This window comes from Pseudoliparis swirei, chromosome 6, assembly GCF_029220125.1.
Source record: "Pseudoliparis swirei isolate HS2019 ecotype Mariana Trench chromosome 6, NWPU_hadal_v1, whole genome shotgun sequence".
In the NCBI taxonomy this organism is placed as follows: domain Eukaryota; kingdom Metazoa; phylum Chordata; class Actinopteri; order Perciformes; family Liparidae; genus Pseudoliparis; species Pseudoliparis swirei.
In genome coordinates this window covers 5,657,376-5,682,865 of record NC_079393.1, presented here as the reverse complement: position 1 = coordinate 5,682,865, position 25,490 = coordinate 5,657,376, and the positions used below count along the sequence as shown (strand labels likewise).

The 25,490-nt window shown below is 44.4% G+C and overlaps 1 protein-coding gene across 2 annotated transcripts; it reads right to left on the bottom strand.

Annotated features, from left to right (window-relative positions):
- Nucleotides 1-25,386, bottom strand: snx33 (sorting nexin 33). 2 transcript variants are annotated; one of them, XM_056416354.1, is made up of 2 exons: nt 23,081-25,386; nt 1-1,042 (listed from the first exon to the last, which is right to left on the bottom strand). In XM_056416354.1, the coding sequence occupies exons 1-2, from the start codon at nt 24,504-24,506 to the stop codon at nt 999-1,001; spliced, it is 1,470 nt and encodes a 489-aa protein (XP_056272329.1). In that variant the 5' UTR covers nt 24,507-25,386; the 3' UTR covers nt 1-998. The 2 variants fall into 2 exon arrangements, with proteins under 2 accessions (XP_056272329.1, XP_056272328.1); XM_056416353.1 differs by lacking the exon at nt 1-1,042 and adding an exon at nt 7,062-7,505.
- Nucleotides 25,387-25,490: the final 104 nt, after the last annotated feature.

Below are 25,490 nucleotides of genomic sequence, written 5' to 3'. Positions count from 1 at the left end.
CCCGAGGTTGATACTTTTATCCCAGAAGGTGACCTCATGTCATCAAACATTGTGGAGCCAGTGACGCTGTGACCTTTAACCTCAGTGTTGGCCCCTTTCTTCTCCACAGACCAATACTCAATCTCACATAACTTTTATACTTATCTACATTTAAGATTGTATAGAGATGACATTCTGCCCCCTGTTTCTTTGGAGCAGCTGGCTCTGGCTATTTCACGGTGCACCTTTACCAGAGGATATTGCTTAATTTGACAAGATTACAAGCTTAAAACGTCTGCAATGAGGAGGAAATACTAACCGTGATCTCTCCGGAAAGGTTGAAATATATATGTAGCTCATATCGGTAATACCCTAAAGGGGAAATAACCAACCTCAAAGACTGGCAGTGCCCAGACTCCTCTCCCAAACTAACTCCCCAAACTGGTCTGAACGTTGAGCCGAGGAGGCGGGATTACCAAACCCACCATGTGTGTTGATTTGACCATCTGTTGCCTTTTTTTCTTTCACATGCTCAAGGAGGAGGAGGAGGAGGAGGAGGAGGACGCTGTAATCCTCTGCACCTCCGAGGTCACGTCCATGTCATTCCTCTACAGGTCAACCATGAAAAGCGATAGTGATGACACTTTTAACGCAATAATCCCCTTTTGGGGGCTTCACATACAGACAAAACTCTTTGGGGAAACTTACTTCTGGAAACTTTGGGGTTTAAAACTTGGAGTTTTGACATGTTTGAATAAGTGTGATTCATGTCTGCAGTCAAACAGTTGAACCTTCGCACATTTGCTTCTGTCCTCAGACTGATTTGTTCTTTCATTACGGCAAACAAACGAGGACTCTGGGTACGTCGTGTCCTCCGAGGCGTCCCATCCGGGGGCTGGAGGTGCACTTTTCCTCCCGAGGCTACGCAGACATGAAACTGCTCCTTCCCCTTCGCTCAGCATCTTGTTTTTTTTTGTTTTTTTAATGGACATCTGCTGGCACTTTGGGCCATAACGTTTTTACCATGTGCCCCAGCAGCAGCAGCAGGAGCAGCGTTGCAGACCTGAAAGAAAGAAAAACACTTTTACATCCTTTTTAGATGAGCCAGGTGTGTTGCATTGCAGGTTACGGGCATGAAGAGAAGAATGTGCTAAGTAATGTAAATGTGACCAGTAGCAACAGTTTTTTTTAATGATACAACAATTTTAACACTTGGCTGGATCAGTATCAACATCTGTTCTCTTCTGGAAACGAGGTAGTCGGCTCGTTCAGGCTCCAGCTGCGTCTGATGGAAAAAGCCTAAAAGGAGGCAAAGTTAACCGGTTTTCATCTCCCCCACTTCCTCCCTCACACGAACTGGGTGGCTGCGGAGAAGTGCACCGTTAGCATTACTTTGGCAATACCGTAGGCTCTTGGAACCTTTTTTCCAAAGTGTCATTTTACGACCATTGAGGCCTTTTTGCTGCACTAATACTCTGCGGTGTGCAATATTGAAGTGTTAATAAGTCTGAAAACAACGTTTAAACCCAATTTGGTGTGGGGATTTATGGTTAAAACGTAGATATGCACTCCTCTGTGAGTCTTGATGACGCCACCTCCTCCTGGCGCGTATCATGAAGGTGACATCACTCTGCCGTTCCAGTTCCTGATACACCAAACCTGAGAAAAACCCACAAACATTACCATCGGACCCAGGCGCGGGGTTCAAATAGAAACATCTGGATTCTTGTTTCTTTTATTACCTTCGCATTGAAAATGCGGAAGGTTATGTTTTGATCGCCGTGTATTTATTTATTTGTATGCGTGTTACTCGCATAACTCAAAAAGTATTAAACCGAATTGCATGAAATTTGGTGGGATGATTGGTTATTATCCGGGGACCATTTGATTAGATTTTGGGATCGATCGGGTCAAAGGTCAAGGTCAAGGTCATGAAAAGATCAACATCTTCTTTGTGTCAATTTGTATCCAATTGACATGCAACTAATGTGTAAAATCTTCATAATTCAATGCCCACTCTTGTGATATGTGAAGGTATGCGCTCTAGCGAGTGCCCGTTCTAGTTTTAAAAGTTGTAATGATAGGAGGTGCATCTGTAACTTACAAATTGTTCTTGGCAACCAGTGGAGCAACTGTGAAGCTGTGTGTCTCCATTATGTCAACGCGACAGTGAGGATGTGTTCCTATAATATGCTACAAAACAAAGACACCTGAAGTTGGGGTTAAAGTAGAACAGGGAGCTCAATATGATCTAGATTCATGCCAACGCCTCCTTCCCTTCAATGGAGCTGTCGATTTTGAGCTGTCCAAATGAAACGTGTGCTTCCAAAACATCTGGAACAGAGTAAATGGGAAAGCGGGGGGGTTCTCTCTTTAACATACTGTCGGAGATTACAGCTTGGCAATCGTCAGCTGTCTCCAAGCATGAAGCCAGACGGAGAGCTTCACTCATTCAACGGAACTTTCAAAAAAGTATTCTTCGACTAAAAGTGAACATGGGAGAATGTGTGTTCGCTGTTTCTTCCTTCGAAATTCCAATTATGAATACAGCAATAAACTACTATTTGCTTTGTAAAGGTATCGTGACGTAATGGCGCACTGAGCCGATAGTGATGTAACTCTCCCTCTATGTGTTGTAATCCAAGCTTCTCTCTGGTTTCTTCATGTAGACGGTTCTTTCTGTTAGCACCGTTAGCTTCTGTTCTTTCTGTTAGCACCGTTAGCTGCTGTTCTTTCTGTTAGCACCGTTAGCTGCTGTTCTTTCTGTTAGCACCGTTAGCTTCTGTTCTTTCTGTTAGCACCGTTAGCTTCTGTTCTTTCTGTTAGCACCGTTAGCTGCTGTTCTTTCTGTTAGCACCGTTAGCTTCTGTTCTTTCTGTTAGCACCGTTAGCTTCTGTTCTTTCTGTTAGCACCACTAGCTGCTGTTCTTTCTGTTGGCACCGTTAGCTTCTGTTCTTTCTGTTAGCACCGTTAGTTTCTGTTCTTTCTGTTAGCATCATTAGCTTCTGTTCTTTCTGTTAGCACCACTAGCTTCTGTTCTTTCTGTTAGCACCATTAGCTTCTGTTCTTTCTGTTAGCACCATTAGCTTCTGTTCTTTCTGTTAGCACCATTAGCTTCTGTTCTTTCTGTTAGCACCGTTAGCTTCTGTTCTTTCTGTTAGCACCACTAGCTGCTGTTCTTTCTGTTAGCACCACTAGCTGCTGTTCTTTCTGTTAGCACCGTTAGCTTCTGTTCTTTCTGTTAGCACCGTTAGTTTCTGTTCTTTCTGTTAGCACCGTTAGCTTCTGTTCTTTCTGTTAGCACCGTTAGCTGCTGTTCTTTCTGTTAGCACCACTAGCTGCTGTTCTTTCTGTTGGCACTGTTAGCTTCTGTTCTTTCTGTTAGCACCGTTAGTTTCTGTTCTTTCTGTTAGCATCATTAGCTGCTGTTCTTTCTGTTAGCACCACTAGCTGCTGTTCTTTCTGTTAGCACCACTAGCTGCTGTTCTTTCTGTTAGCACCGTTAGCTTCTGTTCTTTCTGTTAGCATCGTTAGCTGCTGTTCTTTCTGTTAGCACCACTAGCTGCTGTTCTTTCTGTTAGCACCACTAGCTGCTGTTCTTTCTGTTAGCACCGTTAGCTTCTGTTCTTTCTGTTAGCACCTTTAGCTGCTGTTCTTTCTGTTAGCACCGTTAGCTGCTGTTCTTTCTGTTAGCACCACTAGCTGCTGTTCTTTCTGTTAGCACCACTAGCTGCTGTTCTTTCTGTTAGCACCGTTAGCTGCTGTTCTTTCTGTTAGCACCTTTAGCTGCTGTTCTTTCTGTTAGCACCGTTAGCTGCTGTTCTTTCTGTTAGCACCTTTAGCTGCTGTTCTTTCTGTTAGCACCGTTAGCTGCTGTTCTTTCTGTTAGCACCTTTAGCTGCTGTTCTTTCTGTTAGCACCGTTAGCTGCTGTTCTTTCTGTTAGCTGCTCACTGCCGGTTCAGCCATCGCCATGTGGCCTTTAAGAATGAATTCATGTGAAACAAGACAGAGAGAGAACTGCCAGGCTCTGTTCGGCCGTCATTGGACATAATTGGACAATAAGGCTATTGGCTCAAAGCGACAAGAAATCTGGAGACCTTGTTGTGAGCGTTTTAACACAAAACTACTGTAGCCCATTTTAAATGTTGGGGTGAACTTGTCTCGCTTTAAGTGTAAACAAAAGTTAGTCTATAGGGACCGTGAAGGTCTGCAGCAAGTAATCCATCGAGTAGATTTGACTCAAAACCAAAACGGTTCCCCTCTCCGGTGGCCCGGGGAGGATCGGAAACATCAGCATCTGTGGGAAACATGAGTGTCTGTACAAAATGTCACGGCAAACTCACCCAATGGCTGTTGAGATATTTCAGTCCGACAGACTAATGCCAGCCGCAACGTTACCATGGCTAAAAACACAGGGACACATGCTCTCTTGGTGAAAACACACAGATAATAGACCGACCAGATTGCCCACTGCAACCCGACCTTGAATTGATGCGTCTGCTCTGTTCAGACCCCGAAGCGAGACGCACGCACATTTCTTGGCGCGTCGTCGTGTTTGCGTGCGCACAGACATTTTGGATAGCAGCTCCTGGATGTCACTGTTTTGGTTACATTCAGGAAAAACTGTCACAGATATCCTTGTTTTAAGAAACAACAATACAGAAAACAAAGATTCATTGGATAAAGGAGAGGGGTCATATTCGGGCAATTGTAAATAAAATATGATTCTCACATTTCCCAACTATAAAACAGTATAGTAGTCTATATATAATGAAGTCTGCATGGAAAGAAAATTCACAGTGTTACTGGACAAATCCAGAAAGAAGAGAAAGACAGCAGGCGATCATCCTCATTACTTTTATTTAAAAAAATGTCGGTCCCCTTCCCTTAAATCAAGTGACAAAGTACTTATGGAAAATCGACATCTGTTATTTCACTGAAATTCCAGCAACTCACCCGCACATCGCACATCCATGTCAAGAAGCAGCCACCTGTGTGAAACGCCTGGCGCTTTACTTGTCATGCCTCTTTGGAACATGAGAGGAACATGTAGTTATGAAACCTAATTGAGCGCGAACGTTTCTCTTTTCTTTTGCACCTTTCATTTAACCTCAAATATGTCTCTTCATTTGGTGTCCTTTACAGTTTCTTTGTGGAATGTTTTTTTTTTTCTTCCAAAATGCTCCCTTTCAGAGTCGAAACAGATTCAATGACAAAACCAGAGAGAACATTCAATTTCACTTCAACCTAACGGACTACAGTTTTTTTAAAGGAAGCCCAGGAGAAAATGTAACCTCTTTGGTCTTCGGAGAAACTGTGATGAGTGCAAATGCTGACGGAAAAAGTATGAAAAGCAAAAGGGTTGTTAAAAAAGAAACAGAAACAACAGCAGAGACAGCAAAAAGTTAAAGGCTGCAGATGTGGACTGACACATATCTGAGTCACGCACACACACACACACACACACACACACACAAGCCATGTGTTTACTGAATCAGCACTTCGTTGTTGAGTGAGAACCATAATAAAGCTCTAACTTTCACATTTTGCGAATAACCGCACAAACACGGAGCGGAGAGGTCACAGAATTATGTTTCCTTTCACGTTTCATCCGCCCTCAAACGCACCGCCGAGAGATCGAGCCGAAAAATGAAGAGTCCACTGAGGAATTAACCGGCGGGCTCGAGGAGGCGCGTGTCGAGCTCACATCAAACAGTCTCTACACGTGTAGAATGCTTATAATTGCAGACGCAGACTCCGCGTAAATAGGTTAGCGCGTCGCTAAAGATAGCCTCGCCAAAAACCGCAAGTTGCCATTATTTTTTCTGTATTTCTCCTGTTAAACCGGGTGAGTCATGCGACTGGAAGAACTCTGATTGAGTTATAAACATCTCATTCAGGCAGTGAAGAGTCTTCGCGGTCCCTTAAGTCTCATTCAACGTGATCACAGAGCGTTACGGTATTATTACTAAAGGAATACGTCAACATTTTGGGAAATATTCCCATTTGCATTTTGTTCTTGGCTCTAGCTAACAGCGTGTTAGCTTAGCTTAGCATACTGCCTGGAAACCGGGGGAAACTAGCTAGCTCGGCGATGAGTTGTGGTTTTAAAACTAATTTAAGTTTGTACATTTTGTTTTTCGTACAGGTTTAAACAAAACATTATGAATCAGTACGTATTAGATTAGCGTTGGACGGAGCCACGCTAGCTGCGTCCCCCTCTTTCCAGTCTTCACGCTAGGCTAAGCTAACCATCTGCTCGTCGTAGCTTTATATTGACGCAAGAGTGGTGTTGATCATCTCGTCAAACTCATGGCCCGAAAGCAAAGAAGCGCATTTTAGTTATTACGGCTACAGAGTATACAGATGATCGGAATTATACCATTTGGTAATGTTTGTGCATTAGATGTTTAAAATCCTAACAGGAAACAGAAAAGAATCAAGATTTCGTTTTTTCCACCGTGAAAAAGGGAATTGATCAGCGCAGCAGTTGATTTAAGACACACACACACACACACACACACACGTATAAAAGCATGTGCAAACTTGATTCTAAATGCAACTCCATTTGTAATAATTCCCACAATAAGACTCAAGAATATTCCAGCAGATTCCCTCAAGATTCTTAAAAGGCACTTAATGCATGAAAAAAGCAACAAAAAGAAAAAAGCTGATTTGTAAGTTTTCAACACGGTGCGACGTTAAGATGGACATTTGTGACTTTAACTAAGAGTTAAAGTCACTGAAGTACGCAGTGGCCAGAAATACGATCTTTTTATGCTCCAAGGGGAAAAATCTGTAAATAAACCAAAATATATGGGGGGGGGGGGGTAAAAAAAAATAGAAGCCAAAGTGCATGATGTTGGAGAGAAGGGGACAATTTCCAAACAGGACCCGTTTCATGGTGTTACACTTTAGAACAATCGACAGATTCGCTATGAATCTGAAACCTATAGTTACAAACACATTAAATTATGTAAAATAAACAATATGCTGTGATATTTCCTACGGGATGCATATTTCAGGAATAGAAAGGTACAGTAGGTCTTGGAAAACAAAAAAGTGACTTTGAATCCATCAAAGTGAAAGACTGTATGTGTTTTATTTAAAAAAATTCCAGTAACTATCGCTTAATTTATCCGCAAGTCTTTTTCCAACACAAAATGTCTCGATAAAAGAGTCACGACTCGGATCTTTGTTTCTCGTTTTTGTGTTGTTGTTGTTGTCTTTTTTTGGTATCTTGAACCGGACAGCCGCTCGGCGGCGGCGTCACAGACCGTCGTACATGTGCAGCGAGCGCTCCAGCTGCTGGACGACGCGCTGGTAGAAGGCGATCTGCTCCGTGAGGTAGGCCTGCATCATGTCTTTGAAGTCCACCTCTCGCTGCTGGTGGAAGTGGCTCATCTCGGCCTGCAGGGCGAAGCCCACCGTCCGGCAGCGCTTCCTGATGCCGTCGGCCTCGGCCTGGTCCATCTTCCCCTCGTCGCTCATCCGCTGGCTCTCCTTCACCTTGGCAAAGGCACCTGGGCGAAGACGAAGAAGAAGAAGAATAATAAGAAGGTGGTGGTGAAGAAGAAGAAGAAGAAGAAGAAGAAGAAGAAGAAGGTGTTGAAGAAGAAGAAGGTGGTGAAGAAGAAGGTGGTCAATAAGGTGGTGAAGAAGAAGAATAATAAGAAGGTGGTGGTGAAGAAGAAGAAGAAGAAGAAGAAGAAGAGGAAGGTGTTGAAGAAGAAGAAGGTGGTGAAGAAAAAGGTGGTCAATAAGGTGGTGAAGAAGAAGAAGAAGGTGGTGAAGAAGAAGAAGAAGAAGAAGAAGAAGAAGTTGGTGAAGAAAAAGGTGGTCAATATGGTGGTGAAGAAGAAGACGAATGTGGTGAAGAAGAAGAAGAAGGTGGTGAAGAAGAAGAAGGTGGTGAAGAAAAAGGTGGTCAATAAGGTGGTGAAGAAGAAGAAGAATGTGGTGAAGAAGAAGAAGAAAGTGGTGAAGAAGAAGAAGGTGGTGAAGAAGAAAAAGAGGAAGGTGGTAAAGAAGAAGGTGGTGAAGAAAAAGGTGGTCAATAAGGTGGTGAAGAAGAAGAAGAATGTGGTGAAGAAGAAGAAGAAGCAGAAGAAGAAGAAGGTTTTGAAGAAGAAGAAATAGAAAGTGGTGAAGAAGAAGAGGTGGTGAAGAAAAAGGTGGTGAAGAAGAAGAAGAAGAAGAAGAAGTGATGTTATTCTATAAACTGTGACATTATCTTGTGAACTGTTCCACACATGAAGCCGTGCTTCTCATCCATGAGTCCATGAGGACATTTATGACACATTTGGAAAAATAAAATCCTCATCTCGCGTATCGAGGAAAGTGCGTGCAGCGGGATAAAAAAAAACAAAAAAAACAAATCTAATTCATCTCCAATGGAACGTCGTTGTGTTTTTACTTGCCCAGCTGGTGAGAAGCCCACAGCGTGTTCCTGTGATCACATGGCGGTGTGTAAGAGTAATAAGGGCTTTATTTGAGATATTTAGGTTTTCTTTTCTTTAGATTTTAAGACGACTATGCATGTCAACACATTGAACAGCAGGGCGTCTTTACACAAGCATGATGTCATCGTTGTTCTGGATAATCCAGACACTGAAAAGAGGCGGATGAACCCAAACGACTATGTTGTAAGAAGTTGGACGGGCCTTTTTTTTTTTTTTAAGTCACCATCAACTAAAAAGCCAAAGTCAATCTTGGAGAGCCCCAATGAGATGCCGGCGATGAGTTTTCTGAAAAGTAGTAAAAGTGTCCTGATGAAAGCACAAACATAAAAACTCTGTCACAAAAGTTGTAATAAAAGTTAAGGAGAGTCTGAGATTTTTATTGCTGTGTGGGCTTTGGGTGGGTCTGAATATATGTATGTATGTATGTATGTATGTATATATATATATATATTGTATATATAAATATATAAATAAATATATATAAATAATATATACATATATATATATGTATACATAGATATAAATATATATATATATATATATTGTATATATAAATAAATATATAAATAAATATATATATAAATGTATAAATATATATAAATAATATATACATATATATATCTATGTATACATAGATATAAATATATATATATATGTATATATATACAGACCAACAGTGTAACTTTGCCCCCCCAGAAATTGACTCAGAAACAATGACTTTTTCTTTCAGTTGCATACAAAATGTCTAGATTCAGTATATCGCCGACAAGTTGTGACCTCAGCACGACGTCACTTTCCAGGGGAAGAACATGGCAGACGAATGGCGCGTCGCCGCTCTGCATTTCCCACCAGATTAGCGAGTCGCCGTCTGCCTCGAACAAGAGAGATCGCTCTCCCTGCTCGGCTTTGATCTCAAGACACGCAGATGAGCTCACCAGCGGGGACCGGTTTGCACATGCCAGGTTGTTACTTTAACGTCTGCCCTGTGTCTGCTGCAGCCTGCAGCTTTTCATCCATTAACTGTGTATCTGGGAGTTCATGCCGCCCCGGGCTTCGTATGGAATCCCTGGCAGAAGTCTGGGAAAGCATGAACAGCACTCAGGCGGTTCCAGTGACGGCGGCGTGTGGACCGTTCAGTCTGTGGCGGTGACCTACATTCATGTATTCTGTTTTCCACATGAGTGGAGAATGTGCATCGCCAGATAGCACGTCTGTGGGACATAAAGAAAAAGGCACTTTGTCTGTGTGTGTGTGTGTGTGTGTGTGTATGTGTGTGTGTGTGTGTGTGTACCAGGGGGTTGAATCAACGTTTTTTTAGATCAGCTAATCCAAAATCTCATCACAAAGAAAGCGTCATGTGCTCATCCTCGCCACTAAATCTGCTCACAAAGAAAAAAACAGATCCTATTAAAGCTGAAAATACAAGCTGCAAAAATAAAAACCTCCAAAAAAAGCAGTGGAAGTTTCCTACTGTTATTTTTATATATATTTTAAACTCTTTCCCACGAAAGGGCTTTCCTGCCTTGATGATAAATGGCCGGTGGTCTGGAGAGTCGCCGGATTTGTTTATCTCGCCCAACCAGGCGACCGATAGAGAGAGTTGAACTATTTCCCATGTGACAGCTTCATGGGTCTGAGCTGGGGAGATACCAAGGAGGGAGGGCAGAGGGACGAGGAAGTTAAATCCGAGTGAGGCCTTTTCATAGAATTAAATACCCAAATGTATGAAGGAGTGAGAGAAAACCTATATACAATATACTCCCAGAATTATTACCTTCGCATTGAAAATGCGGAAGGTTATGTTTTGATCGCCGTGTATTTATTTATTTATTTGTATGCGTGTTATTCGCATAACAAACAAAGTTTTAAACCGAATCGCATGAAATTCGGTGGGATGATTGGTTATTATCCGGGGACCATTTGATTAGATTTTGGGATCAATCGGGTCAAAGGTCAAGGTCATAGATAGGTCAAAATATTATTTTTATCATAGCACGGTCAATTTTTATCCAATTGGCATGCAACTAATGCCAAAATGTTCATAATTCAATGCCCAATCTTGTGATATGCGAAGGTATGCGCTCTACCGAGTGCCCATTCTAGTTTATAATGTTATCACTTTTTTTCTTTCTATACCCCTCAGTAGTATATACAAGTGGTTCCTCGTGGTATATTTTCATAATATAATATTTAATTTGCAAAAGTAGCTGGGTGGAGATTAATTATTTCTTCCATGTTTAATACATTTCAGTTCATGAGAGTTTTAAATCTAAATCTAAAATGTACCCATGATGAGTTTTCATGATGGCTCACTATATATCTGCTGTGGCTAGCCGAAGTGCCTCCTGCACTGTTGCAACAAGCCCACTTATAGTTTGAGTGTTTTTATTTAGGATAATTGGGAACAAAGACATTTGTTCCCAATTAGTTGTGACTCAGTTATACAGTGTGTGTTTGTGTGTGTGTGTGTGTGTGTGTGTGTGTGAACAAGAATGAGGCTAGTCAAGATTAATTATGGCCACAACCATTTGGGGAATTGAACTCCTCCTTCCTGCAGCCCAAGGTCACTGCGGTGATGCGTTCAGGAAGTGCAGCACTTCTCCCCGTCATCCAGCTTCTATCCATTTGACACACACTGAGAACGCCCCCCCCCCCCCCTCTAAAATGTGTTGTATTTGTTTACAGTGTGTGTTGCTTGCGTGCTTGTGTATAGTGTTGATGACATCTCCCACTTCCCCACAGCGTTATTATTTGTTCTCCACAAAACTCCACGGCTCAATTCTAAAGATCCAAACATTTGCACACAGCAGTGTCAAGTAAAGTGCGATCTGATTTTAATTAACTCTCATCTGGGACCACGGTTTAAATCAAATTATTCTTCCTGTTTAATCCCAAAGCGGAGGCGTCATTAACTGGAGATGGAACTCCATCCCAGAACAACATGTAGTCGTGTGGCTCGTGTTGGTGCTGTGACACACGTTTTCCTAAAAACTAATTGGCTCTCAAGACCTTTTGCAAAATATACACTACCGTTCAAAAGTTTGGGGTCACTTAGAAATGTCTTTATTTTTCAAAGAAAAGCACTGTTTTTTCAATAAAGATAACATTAATCAAAAATACACACTATACATTGTTAATGTGGTAAATGACTTCTAGGTGGAAGTGTCTGGTTTCTAATGAAATATCTCCATAGGTGTATAGAGGCCCATTTCCATCAACTATCACTCCAGTGTTCTAATGGTACATTGTGTTTGCTAATCGCCTTAGAAGACTAATGTCTGATTAGAAAACCCTTGTGCAATTATGTTAGCACAGCTGAAAACAGTTATGCTGGTGATATAAGCTATAACTGGCCTTCCTTTGAGCTTGAAGTTTGAAGAACAAAATTAATACTTCAAATATTAATCATTATTTCTAACCTTGTCAATGTCTTGACTATATTTTCTATTCAATTTTCAATTCATTTGATAAATAAAAGTGAGTTTTCATGGAAGACACGAAATTGTCTGGATGACCCCAAACTTTTGAACGGTAGTGTATATAAAAAAAAATATTTAGGAAATTAGGAAAACTGTCATATGAAATGACCCCATCATTAAAAATCCATATATGCTGCTACAAAAGTTGTACCTTTCTCTTTATGAGGTTAATTGAACACATGGGAAACGTATTGCTTCACAATCCTCTAGAGGCGTGTGAACAGTACGAGGTTAACATGTGAAGGCATTAACTTCACTGCTGCAAAGCACTTCATATAAACCCCCTTTTTTCCTGTAAGACCTGTAACTGGGATAAATATCTCACATACAAAAAAAGTACAAATATTTATGAAGACAATGTGCTATGGTTTGGTGTACAAAGTAAAACCGTTAAATCTCAAAAATAACTCCTGACAAGGAAACATGGTGTGTTTTTCTAATCTGCGTAATAAGAATGACTCATCAGTGTGCTGTCAAATAAACAAATCTGTGAATGCGGTCCAAAGATTTCAAACATAGGAAGAGCTAACGTGACTGGGAAGGATTAATGGATGTTATTCACATTGAACACAGACGGGTAAACGGAAAAATGAGGCTCGTCACCACAAAACACGAAGCATTAGTGTGTGTGTGTGTGTGTGTGTGTGTGTGTGTGTGTGTGTAGGGGGCTGCTGCCGACTGAGTAAAGCACCACAGTGAACCGATGAGGTGTTTGTTCCCTCTTCATCTCTCAATAGGTAAATGAAAATAGCAACAACAACACAAAATATTTTATTTTTATTTTTAAATTTGATGTTTGAACTATATTTTGGATATTTACAACGGCCTCATATTTTACTACTTTCGTTATGCCTTTATTTCCCGGACCACACCTGCTCGCCAGCTAGCTAAATTGTTAGCCTTGGTGGCTTCTAAACGCTATTATCCACGTTGCCGTTGCACAGAAAGTGCTCTCACGACGGTAGCACCTGAATGCCTTTAGCACGTCGGCAACGTGACGTCCCACGTTGTGGAGTTCACAAGTTCCATTTTAAGGCAGCGACGGATAAAATGTTGGGTTAGCTGGTGAGCTAACGGCTAACGGCTAACACCCTCGCAAAGTCAAAACACATGCTACCTCTAATCTGTCGCAATAGCTCTCTGGTCTTCTTTCTCTTTTCTCTGTAGCCATTAACTCCTCAGGATTGTACATTTTATTCAAAACAATACGGTTTTTGAAGAGATACGCAAGCCTTGGAGCTAGAGACCGCTAGCTAGCTGACATTTTGGTTCGCTTTAAGGAGCGAACTGTCAGTTAACTGGCATTAATGGTGGGAGAGGAGACGAGTAGCTGAATGCTGGATGTATTGTAGTTTGTTGATGATTTTGGTGGATGTGGATGATGAGGATTTGGATATATTGTAGTTTTGGTGGATGTGGATGATGAGGATTTGGATGTATTGTAGTTTTGGTGGATGTGGATGATGAGGATTTGGATGTATTGTAGTTTTGGTGGATGTGGATGATCAGGATTTGGATGTATTGTAGTTTTGGTGGATTTGGATGATGAGGATTTGGATGTATTGTAGTTTTGGTGGATGTGGATGATCAGGATTTGGATGTATTGTAGTTTTGGTGGATTTGGATGATGAGGATTTGGATGTATTGTAGTTTTGGTGGATGTGGATGATCAGGATTTGGATGTATTGTAGTTTTGGTGGATGTGGATGATGAGGATTTGGATGTATTGTAGTCTTGGTGGATGTGGATGATCAGGATTTGGATGTATTGTAGTTTTGGTGGATGTGGATGATGAGGATTTGGATGTATTGTAGTTTTGGTGGATGTGGATGATGAGGATTTGGATGTATTGTAGTTTTGGTGGATGTGGATGATCAGGATTTGGATGTATTGTAGTTTTGGTGGATGTGGATGATGAGGATTTGGATGTATTGTAGTTTTGGTGGATGTAGATGATGAGGATTTGGATGTATTGTAGTCTTGGTGGATGTGGATGATCAGGATTTTGGATTTGTCGCTGTTGAGTTCGAGTAAGTTGGCTTGCATCCAGTTCTTTATATCTGCGATGCAGTTGCTGGTGGTGGGTGCGATGGATTTGCTGGAGATGTAAAGCTGTGTGTCGTCGGCGTAGCGATAATGACGAGGCAAAGTAAATACTGACATTTGAGCCTGATGGAAAGGAGAAGAGAGGAAAGCTGACAGTGAAAGACAGGACACGACATGCACAGAAGAGCTGAAAATACTGAGGAAAGAGAAGCTTTAGGAGAGAAGAGTGGAAGAAAAACTGAGCTTGAAGAATGCATGACAGGGTCAAAAGGACTGTGATGTTTGCCAGAGTTTAATGTGGGTCTTAAGAGCCTTGAAGATACACAAACATAAAAAAACTCTAGTGCTGAGTAAGCTAACATTAGATCATGGTGTTTACACCAGCCAATCAGATACACAGATAAAACCTGGAGCTGGAGTTTATGTCCTGAGCTGGAATGTCCCTCACAACCAATGTTAGGTCAAATTTATTGTGAGTGAATTGGCGACGGGATACTGAAACAAATATTTCCCATTCTTGTTTGTTTTGTATTACTTCAGGGATGAGGAATGTTCACAACAGAACCACCCTCTCCAGTCTGTACAGGAAAATTAGTTTCCAGAAATGCTCAGTCTGCCATCAGGCGACTTCCTCCGCAGACTCGATATTACTCTGCGCACATCGACTTCTTTCTTGACCAGGACAGTCAAAGAAATGAGTCATTAAGCTTCCCATAGCTCCAATTAAAGCTCTTTATTCAAGCAAACAGATGCTTTCTAAATATATATATATATATATGCACAGACAAACTGATGTAAAACTATTATACAGTTACAAATCTACGCTCCTTTCAGACATGTTTTACGCCGTTATGTCATCACACATCACGTAAAATGACTACACAATGTTACATCACAATTGTCCCGTGTAATAATGATCCCTCTGAGTCTAATAGGCGTTCTGTTCTTTTATTCCGATGTTGACATTTGATTAATCGAGAACAGTTTCAGTCCTTTTCTTCTGGAACCGATGGGTGATTTTCTCTGCTGATTTGCCCTGTAACGTTTGTCTAGCAAGAACCGTTGCAATAACATTCGAGAGGCCAAGAATGATTCTTCTGAAGCACATGGTCCCGACTTTTACGATGCGCTCCTTCGCGACGCACGAAATGCAACCGCGAAAACAATGTCCTCTCCTCTGAGAAAGGGCGTCTCCGTGCCAACCACCCGAGCATCTCGTCAGCGCTACCATGACTACAGCTCCGCTGGCAGACAGCCAGACTCTTTCCCGACAGTTAAAGCTTCCCGTCAAGGGAGCGAGACGAGTGGGACGCCGACGGGGTAAACGCTCCCTTCGAAACGTGACGAGGAAGACAACGTTTTAGTTTTTGGGGGGGGTTTGTTTTGCTGCACCGGAGGTTAATGGAGTTAATCTGTGAGCTAACCAATGCCAAAGGATGGATTGATCAAAACACGAGCAAATGCAGATGCCTTTCGATGACTTCTGTTTTCCATTTATTCATAACAACGCAGAGACTTGGAGAGGCAACCTCCATAAGCCCTTCTCCTGTTCATGTCTATCCCGGCGTGCACTGACCAAGAGGTGTCCACCCTGGACAGGTCGCCAGTCTTTCACAAGGCCGGATATGGACTTACACACCCGGTCACATCGACGAGCTTCCTTTGGGCCCAACAGACACACACACACTGCACACAGGAGGCCTCCAGCTGTGAACCACTTCTGCTCAAGAAATAAGTTCATCTGCCTCAGTCAGTGCGTTTACATGATGGTATAATTCGAATCTTGCTTTAGTCGGACTATGCTATCTTTTGGGGGATCTGCTATTATCCCAATATACATGGCAGTGAGTTATTCGAATCATTGGCCGAAAGCATGTCATATCCGATACGATAGGTGGCGCTGTTTTCATTACAACTCGTGGTGATACAGCCATTTCCGCTTGACCTCTTCACCACCACCAACAACAACCAACAACATCAACATTTCGAGAAAGAACCATGAACTTTAGTATGTTCAACTCCTTCAATACATTAAGCATAAATTCTGTCTGCTCTTCGGTCCAGAGATGTGTGGTGGCTCTTGTGTTCTCCAGAGCGTTGTTTGTTTGTTTTCTGCCGGCCAGGCTCCCGGCAGTGACAACTTATCGTCTCTTTCGACTTCCGGGTCACGACATGGGAGGGAGGAGGGCGGCGGGATCTCAAGCATGCGCAAAGACGCAAAGTCCAGTTCCTAATCCAATTCACCGTTACATGCCGCGATAGTCGAATTATCAACCGGATCGGATCGAGTTATCCAGGGGTGTTAATCGGATCGTAGTCGGACCGCACATAGTCGAACAAAGGTGTTTACATGAAACGGATCATTCGATTTCAGTCCGACTAAGCCAGTTATTCAAATGCATGTAAACACGGTCATTGATACAAGATATCTGAGAACAATTAATACAAGATGCAATCACCAAACAAGTCACATTTTCGTAAGAAACAGGAGCTTTGACAATGCCGACAGCTCAACTTCAGACAATGCATCTTGTTCTACCTTTAAGCTACTGTTTCGCAGACGTCACACACCACTTCCACATACAGCTTAAATTCAGTTCTCAGCTTATTTCAAGAACTATGTTTTATCTCGAAAGGCCTAAATATGGCATCCTGTTTCAAGAAATCTTGTCTGAGTGAAAAATATATGTATTACAATCAGACACAGAGCCACATTAGCATGTATTTGAATCATGTTGCATCTTCGATGGCCTCCACCAACTTCTTGAGAAAACACTCGATGCGTCGCATCGTTGCTAACGTCGTCTGTTCACCGTGTGATTTGGGCAGGTTACATACAAAAAGGGGTTTTACCGCAGATTTGTATTTATTGCTGCCTTCTTAACCAGGAAACTGGAACAGAAAGGACCATTAGACACGTGCACTTATTTGGCCACTTCAGTGCATGTGCACACACACACGTTGCATTGATGCGAGGCGAAAACGTTGAGCGCGGTTCGACTCGCAGCCGTACCATCGAGACGAAGGAGGAGGCTATTGTTTGTCTACAAGTGGCCTTCATAGCTACCGACCGTGCCCCGTTTAAAACTGTGAAAAGTCAGCTGACACTCCTTTGTGAAACACCGCCTTTGTCGACACGGTGTTGGGGAAAGCGTTGAACTTCGTATCGCACTGAAAGGGTCTCGAAAGTTTCGTCCAATTCCAGTTATTCTCCGGGAGCTGGACGGAATGTAGAAAAGCCGACTCCCCGGAGACATCTGTAATCCCCTTCGGTGTGAAACTGGGCCAGCGCAGACAGGAATGCAGAGGACCGACAGTTTGTGCGAAGACGAGGGCGTGGCCTTCGTCCAGATTTATGAGCGAGCAAACGGGAGAGAAAATGCGCTCGCTCTCCGTCGCCACCGCAGAAAGCGGCGAAAAATAAAAACACGCAATCGACGTCCGGGAGTTGCTGCACGACCGAACCCGAGGTTTTCCTCATCCTACCTGCTGCTGACGGTGCGGTTTTTCCTTGCATGTCGCAACCCGTGTGTGGAATGTTAATCTGCACCACGTTTGTGAGGCAATATAAAAATAAAGATGTTCGTTCGTGTGTGTGTGTGTGTGTGTGTGTGCTCGCACGCAGGCACAATAAACACGGACCTCTGTTTCAGATCAAGGGGGCATTCGGAACCGATGGAGCTCCCATGTGGTGTTGTGATGCGTTGCCATATGGAGGACAACTCACTTCTTGTCCAGATAATAAAGTCGGGCTGGGGGGGGGGGGGGTCCAAGAGGAGCTCGCTCGGGTCCACAGAAGGTTTCTAGGTTTTATCCCACTATCAGCTGCAGCTGGAGGCAAAAGGCAAACACGCTTTCTATTGCATCTCAATGCAAGTCCAGATAAAAGGAGAACGACGATAAGCTCTGGTGCGCTTTATTTTGAAAACACTGCACGCGTGTCACGACTACTTCCCCTCGGTTGTACGTCCTTTATGAACTCGTGCTTTTTACCTTCGCATTGAAAATGCGGAAGGTTATGTTTTGATCGCCGTGTATTTATTTATTTATTTATTTATTTGTATGCGTGTTACTCGCATTACTCAAATAGTATTAAACCGAATCGCATGAAATTTGGTGGGATGATTGGTTATTATCCGGGGACCATTTGATTCAATTTTGGGATCGATCGGATCAAAGGTCAAGGTCATGGAAAGGTCAACATCTTCTTTTTACCATAGCGCGGTCAATTTGTATCCAATTGGCATGCGACTAATGCCAAAATGTTCATAATTCAATGCCCAATCTTGTGATATGCGAAGGTATGCGCTCGACCGAGTGCCCGTTCTAGTTTTGAAACTGCATTTATTCCGGTGTGGTTTTTTTCTAGCTTAGCACACGACTGAAAAGTCCAATTTATTCACAAGAATCCAACTTCGACTGCTTGCCTTACTCTCCTCAACGAGTCCTTCGCGGATCCGGATCGCACGCAGAGCCAACGCCTCGCATTTCATCACCGGATCGGATCAGACCGATACGCCCTCCGTGTGTGTGTGTGTGTGTGTGTGGCGATGTGGGGGGGGAGTCGGTTTCACTCTTTTGTGTTCGGTCAAAGCGTCACAAGGTGGTTTTGTCTCAGATTAGAGTCCCCGCTTGTTGCCAGCTCCAGAACACGATATCGGCTTTACTCTCACGAACACCACGACGCGTCACCGCTGCTGTGACCTCAGCGGGTTACACCTTCAAAGCTCAGTTTATGATTATGGACAATAACAACCAAAGAGACACAATACAATACAGTTCCTGGATTACCTAAAAAGTAATTGTTACAAATCTGTCTCACCCTAAAACCTTGCAGGCCCTTTATTCTGCAACAATGCCACGCAATTACCCCTGAACATCAAGATTGTCAGTGGTATTCAAATGAGTTAAAAAGGTATTTGGGGTTAGTTTTGGCGGAGGTTCAAATTACAGCACAGCGGTCAGGCCAGATGAGATCTACTTTCTCCATTAATGACACCAGGGCTGATTGCAGATTGAGCAACAACACAGACAAAAGAAAGACACTTATCATTTGAGCAAAAGCCAAAACAGGATAGAGAAACAAATGGGAGAAAGAGATGTCAGGAGAGGTTTTCTCATGGAGGCCACATGGAGTCCCTGCCCAACACACTTCACATTCCTGCAGTCCACATGCTCACCAAGATCACAGTTACAGTACAACATCTACTTCAAAAAACAAACTCCTACGCTCCTATAGAACTCAGAGGAAGGACAAAGTCCAGGCAGGGACGAAGCAACGAGGACCTGAAGAGGAGGAGTAGTGCTCCGGAAAAGGTCGACCTCAGTTCTGTGTGTTCTGAGTGTTGCCACAGCTGCGTCTGCTTCAGCAGAACACAAGACAATCCAGGGGAGCGAGTGGGCCGGCAGGGAAGACCCAGCGGAAGGAAAAGGTCTCCGCCTCCACGAAGAACCTGCTTCAGGACCGCCAGCAGTTTGTAGGTTGAGTACCGTACGCAAGAATTTACAATTTACAATACCCAAGTTTCGGTACAGATTCCCAAATTATTCTTTTTTAAATATACTCAGGTGTTTGATGTTGTCCAACACAACCAGATGTACAAAGGCTTTGTGTGCCTCTTAAATATAAACACGATTTAAATCACAATCTATTTAATTAAAGAGCACAAAATCAATCTTTTGCATTTGTTGTTTGACTTTCAGAATAAAATAACCACAAAACCTGGAGGCAAAACTCCTGGGCCCCTTTAGTCCTCGTACGTGGTTCAACCAAGTCGATCAAATGTCCTATTAGCCACCTTAAATTATCAACCCGATGATTGAAGTCAGGCTATCTCAGTTTCTCAAAGGCTCTCAAATAATCTAGTTGATTGGAACCAGGCTTCAGTAATCAGGATAGTTACTTCAAAAAGGGGAAACGTCGGTCACCCGAACCATGATTTTCTAACAGCACAAAGTCAAATAAACTCAAAGAAAAAGCTGATTTTTTTCCCCCGCTGACGAGCAAGAGACGATCATAAACGCTTACAAGGAATTCCAGACCGTAACTATGGTAACGGCTAACACCACGCTGCGAGGGCCGGACAAGAGGCACGGCGGCATATCGGACAAGTTAAATGCGTCATGCTGCGTTCACAACCAAAAGTGGTCAGGCGGGGCGAATATTCCCAACGCTTTACTCGCCCGACTCCTCGTGGTTCATTCGTCCACTTCATTCGCGCTGGAGAGGGGGCGGGGCTTATCTCCGTGGCTTTACTTCCGCCATCCGCCATGAAATAAATAACCGCTATTTACGCTTTATACGAGTTGTGGACGTCCCACAAACGTCGGAAACATCAAACGCCCTCGTGTTTGGGTTCATAACATCGCCCGTAGGCTCGCACGGCTCGGGGACTTTCACCGACTGCATCTGAATGAAGGATTCATTCACTTTTAATTGAAACCATACTTGCGAAAAAAGTGGAAATAAAATTAGCCTGCTCTTCGGCCATTCTGACCCATCGTCGTCTGCAAGAGGGTCAAAGTTCAAGGTGCACTGTTATGATAAAGTAGTGTGTGCCAACTCAATGCATTGAACATAACTCAGCAATAAACAACATTAATAAACCCAGGGGTAAATGTGTCGGTCTTAGCTATAAGGCTACATTTCTACCGTAGTTCCCGTGGCCAGATATTACAAGCCTTCACTCAGGGAGAAGAAGGTTATCACGGGAACATCATAAAAAGCAATAAACATACAGGTTACGGTCAAATATAGGCCGAATCATAAAATCATTTTTAAAAAACATCAGGAAAAGCAATAAACATATACACAATCACTGAGGAGGGTGTCACGATTCATGCTAAAAAAGGTTCAATGCACAGATCTACTCTAAGTCTAAAATAGAGTCCAGCTACAGCAACGTATGACATACTTAAAATGGTATGTTGACAACTTACCACGACGTTATTAAACTTACGGTCAGTTCTCCTCAGAAATATTAGATGCTGCAAACAATTAATTTGGAATGTGTCTTATTGGCATAAAACGTCTGCACAAGACCCGGTCATCTTAAAATATAATTCTCTTCATCCCGGCAACAACAAAATAAATCCATTGGGGATTTTTTTAAATGCCAAACATGATTGCAAAGAAACATTTGAATTACTTTCTCTTGTTTCCTTTCCTTCTAGTGTTCCCTTAAAGCAGGGGTGTTAAACTCATTTTCACCGTAGGGCCACATCAGCATCATGGCCGCCTCTTAAAGGGCCGGCGTCCCTGAAACACTGTACGAAGTACCCCCGAACATATTGTGAAATAACTCTCGTTGCATTTGATTATTGTTTATTTGAGTGTAGAAATATTGTACATAAGAACATTTCTCTAATATTATAACAATAATCAATTCAATTTGAAACCTTCAAAATAAAAGCACAGGATATTTTTCTTAAATTTCTTGAGGAAAAGATGATCGTATGTCTTTCAAGCCGTCAGGGGCCACATAAAATGACGTGGTGTGCCGCATTCGGCCCGCGGGCCTTGTGTTTGACACCTGTGCCTTAAAGTGACGCTAGGTAACTTTTGATTTGATTGACAGTCGGTCTGGCTTCATGCGACCATTTCAAAATAAAGGAAAATGAGTCAAAAATATTTGACTCCGTTGTGTCGGTTACGCAGCTTCAGCCAACATGAAGCACCAGCAGCTTGACTGTGTTGACTTGAGGAAGTAGTGGTGGTATTAAACTTTTCCCTTGAACGAGGAAGAACATTTTTCTTTAAAAAAAAGTTGTAGGTCAATTGACCAAAAGTACAAATAGACACATTTTTCTACTCCCCTCCCTCCCTCCCGCGGTGGTGCATATAGCCAAGCAGACATTTTGGGGATAACCACCTTCAAGATAATGGCGGTGAATGGAATTTTATTCTGGAGGGCATTTAAATATTAAACATTCCAGAGCATTCAAGAACAACGTCATTGCTGTGTGTGCTTTGTGTGGACTGACCCTTCAGATGGCTTTGTTTTTCCCATTTACTCGTGGATGGAGTGACGAATCGCATCACAAATGTCCTCCGCGATAACGACCGCCAGCTGTTTGAAGGAACGGGCGATAACATTTTCCCTCCAACAGCTGATACGGGTATTTGTTTGAGAGCACGGGGGACGGGGCTCACGGAAGAAAAACCGCCCGCGTTGCCATGCCGACCGGAGCAGAGCTTCAACACTTCGAGATTATGTTTATGGGGGGGAAAAAATCGTCCGTCGCAAACATAACCGTCACGGAGGATTCAAATCAGGAATGTTAATTGCAGTTTGAGGAAAACGGTTACTCGTTAACCACAATTATGCCCGAACACACTTTAAAAGTTTAAAGTACAGAACGAGCCCGAAAAGAAGGACGACGTCACCGTTAAAAGGTGCTTAATTATAAAGAAATTAGAGCATTTAGCAGCAAACAATGATTTTCTTTGTGAGGATATAGTCGAGGTATGTCTTCCTGAGCAGTGACAGGAAGTCACTGTGTGTTATTATCTGAGCTTCTCTTGCTTTGTTTACACTGCCGGTCCAGCTGAGCGTGCATGTGAGTCCCAGTGTGTGTGTGTGTGTGTGTGTGTGTGCCCCACCTTTAGCTTCACATGGAAGCGCCCGTCTGCTTGGCTCAGTCTGTTCCCCGTTAGCCGAAACTGTGCCGACATATTCGTAAAAACAATGATTGAAGCCTTCGCAACTCTCACGGTCGATGCTCTAAATAATCGAAGGACGCTACAGTACCCGTTACACGGCGATAACGAGAATTGGGGTCCAATAATAAATAATCCACTTCGCCCCTTTGATCAACTATAATTGCCGTGGCATGAAGAGCCCATTGTGTGGCTGGAGGAAAAAGAAGATTTACTGTTCATTAAATTCAAATATGAATCGCTGCCTTTGGGCATTTCAGTTCAAACATGACTGAAGCTGCAGGGAATAAAAATCAGATGCGCGGCCGAGGAAGCGTCCAAACATCTGCGTTCGTCGCGGTTGTAATCATCGTTAGCATCTTTTGGGGGGGGGGGGGTTGCATCGACAGCCGGGGTGCAGAAGGAAGTCAGAGAGGATTCTCTCGCAGATTAAAACCCACCACGGTTCTTACCTTTCTGCAGGTGAATGATGTCGGGGAAGTTGACGAGCAGGCCTTGGTACAGCGACAGCTTGTCCAGCATGTGGAAGAGGTCGTTCTTCGGTTGCTCCGCGAACATCTCCCCGATGTTCTCGTAGGTGCGGCCCGTGTGGGAGACGGCTTTGTTGAGGGCCTCCGAGCCGTGGGGGGGGTCCAGCGCGAACGCCAGGCTCACGGACTGGAACGAGTTCCCCAGCCGCTGGAACTCCTTCCGGAAGCCGCCCAGGTGCTTCCGCACCAGCTCCGAGGCGACGTGCGTGAGCTGCATCACGCTGTCGTCCATCTTCTTGGCGAAGGCCTTGAAGGTGTCGATCCGCTCCTCCACGTCCTGAAGGTCCTGGTGCTCGTTGGGGATCTGCAGGGTCAGCATGAAGTGGGCGCCCACCATCTCCTCCTTCTCCGCCCGCCTCTTGCCCAGCTTCCACTGCTTGTCGTCGGCGCACATCAGGAAGTGCTCGAAGCCCTCGTACTGGGAGAGGACCGGGTGGCTGGTCATGTGGTTCATCCACAGGACCAGCCGCCGCTTGCGCTTCTCGATGAAGTCCTCCTCGAAGCGCCCCGTGGCCTGCTTCTCGGGCAGGTGGGGCACCGAGATCACGGTGAACTTGTGCAGCAGGCGGTTGTACAGCCAGTCGAAGTGTTTGTAGCGCCGGTAGACGGGGCGCCCCGTGTGGCTCGGCGTGACCCGGTACGAGATGTAGGTCTTGATGCCCTTGAACTTGGTCTGTTTGGTGGGGTCCTCGATGGAGCAGGAGAACGGCTGCGGGCTCTCCTGCCACAGGGGCCCCGCGGGTCCCATCTGCACGGTGTAGGACTCGGCCATCTTGGCCATCATGGGCACGTCGCCCAACACGAACGCTTCCACCCCGGAGCGGACGAAGCTGGAGAACCTGTTGAGGTTCCGGCCCACCACGCTGGACTTCCGCGAGCTGGAGACGCTGTCCTGCCTCTCCATGTGCGGTTTGGCCCGGTAGTGCACGTTGGGGTTGCTGGACGGCGGGCGGCGGGCGTGCCCGTTGGCCCCGGGGCTCCTGCCGCGCTCCCCGTCGTCCACCACGGTGGATCGGTCGTCCCAGTCGTCCCAGTCGTCGTCGTCGTCGTCGTCGTAACCCGGCAGCGGCGGGTTCGGGGGCGACGGGAAATACAAGGAGTCGTTCCCCAGAGATCCCGCCGGGCTGATGGAGCAGTCGGTCGCGTTGGAGTTGGAGCGCATGCGGATGATTTCCACGTAGGACGCGGGGAAGAGGCCCTTCTCCCCGCGGCTGTTCTCCCCCTGGAACCAGCCGTCCACCGAGTTCTCGTCGAAGATGACCAGTTCCTCGTTCTCCAGGATGCTGATCTCCGCCTTGTTTTCGCTCTGAAACGTGTAGATCGCCTTGGCTTTGGCTTTCGCCGACATCGCGACGTCTCCAGTGGGGTCCGAAAAGGAAACCGGAAGAAGAAGAAAAAGAAGAAAAAATCTACATGCACATGGTGCGTGGCGTCATACGGACGCTGCCGTCTGGATGCATGGCGTGATGGAAGCGTCCGGACACAGAGCTCACTGTAATATTTAAACTCATCTCATATTACATGGCAGCTGGCGCATCAGGTGTGCAACCGCATAGTGTAACTTCAGCACATTTGACTGCTGACACAGAAGTCAACAGTTTATGTAAAAAATATTACTTCTATCTGCCTCCCCACCCCCCCACCCCAACCCACACACACACACAAAGTGTATCCTCAGCCCATTGAGGCTCGAGTTCTATTGTTGACTGCCTAGTCCACGCTATAACCGCTCTACGACGCATGAACAGGAGCAACAATTGGACTATCTTCCTCCTTTCACATCCCAAACACAACAGGTTCAAACACGCACACACACGCGCGCGCGCACACAAAAAAAACGGTTTCACCAAAAGAACTCCGTCGGTGCTTTTAATCCTCAGAAAAAAGGACCGGCAACCTCGCCGTGGAATCCGGACATTAGTTTTCTCATCACGGAGCCGAGAAGTGATCCTCGAGTCCGGCATGGAGTGGCCCCGCGGAGGGATGGGGGACGGGTTCCCTGCGCATTGTGAGCCCCAAACACACACACACACACACACACACACACACACACACACACACACACACACACACACTCGGGACTCAAACTTGCTGCGTGTTCCTTGTAAACAGGTTCCTGCCCATCTTCAATCCAACCCACGAAAAAAAACTACAGCAAAAAAAAGAAGCAACTAAGCAATCTCCTGCTCCAGAGTGTCAACACGGACCACGGGACGCTGTTGCTTTGGGGTGAGTCTCGCGCTGCTACAAAGCAACTCTTTCCATGACGCGAGGCTTGGACACTTGGAGGCAAGTTCGTCCTTCTTTTTCTTTTGTTGTTGTTGCATTAGCG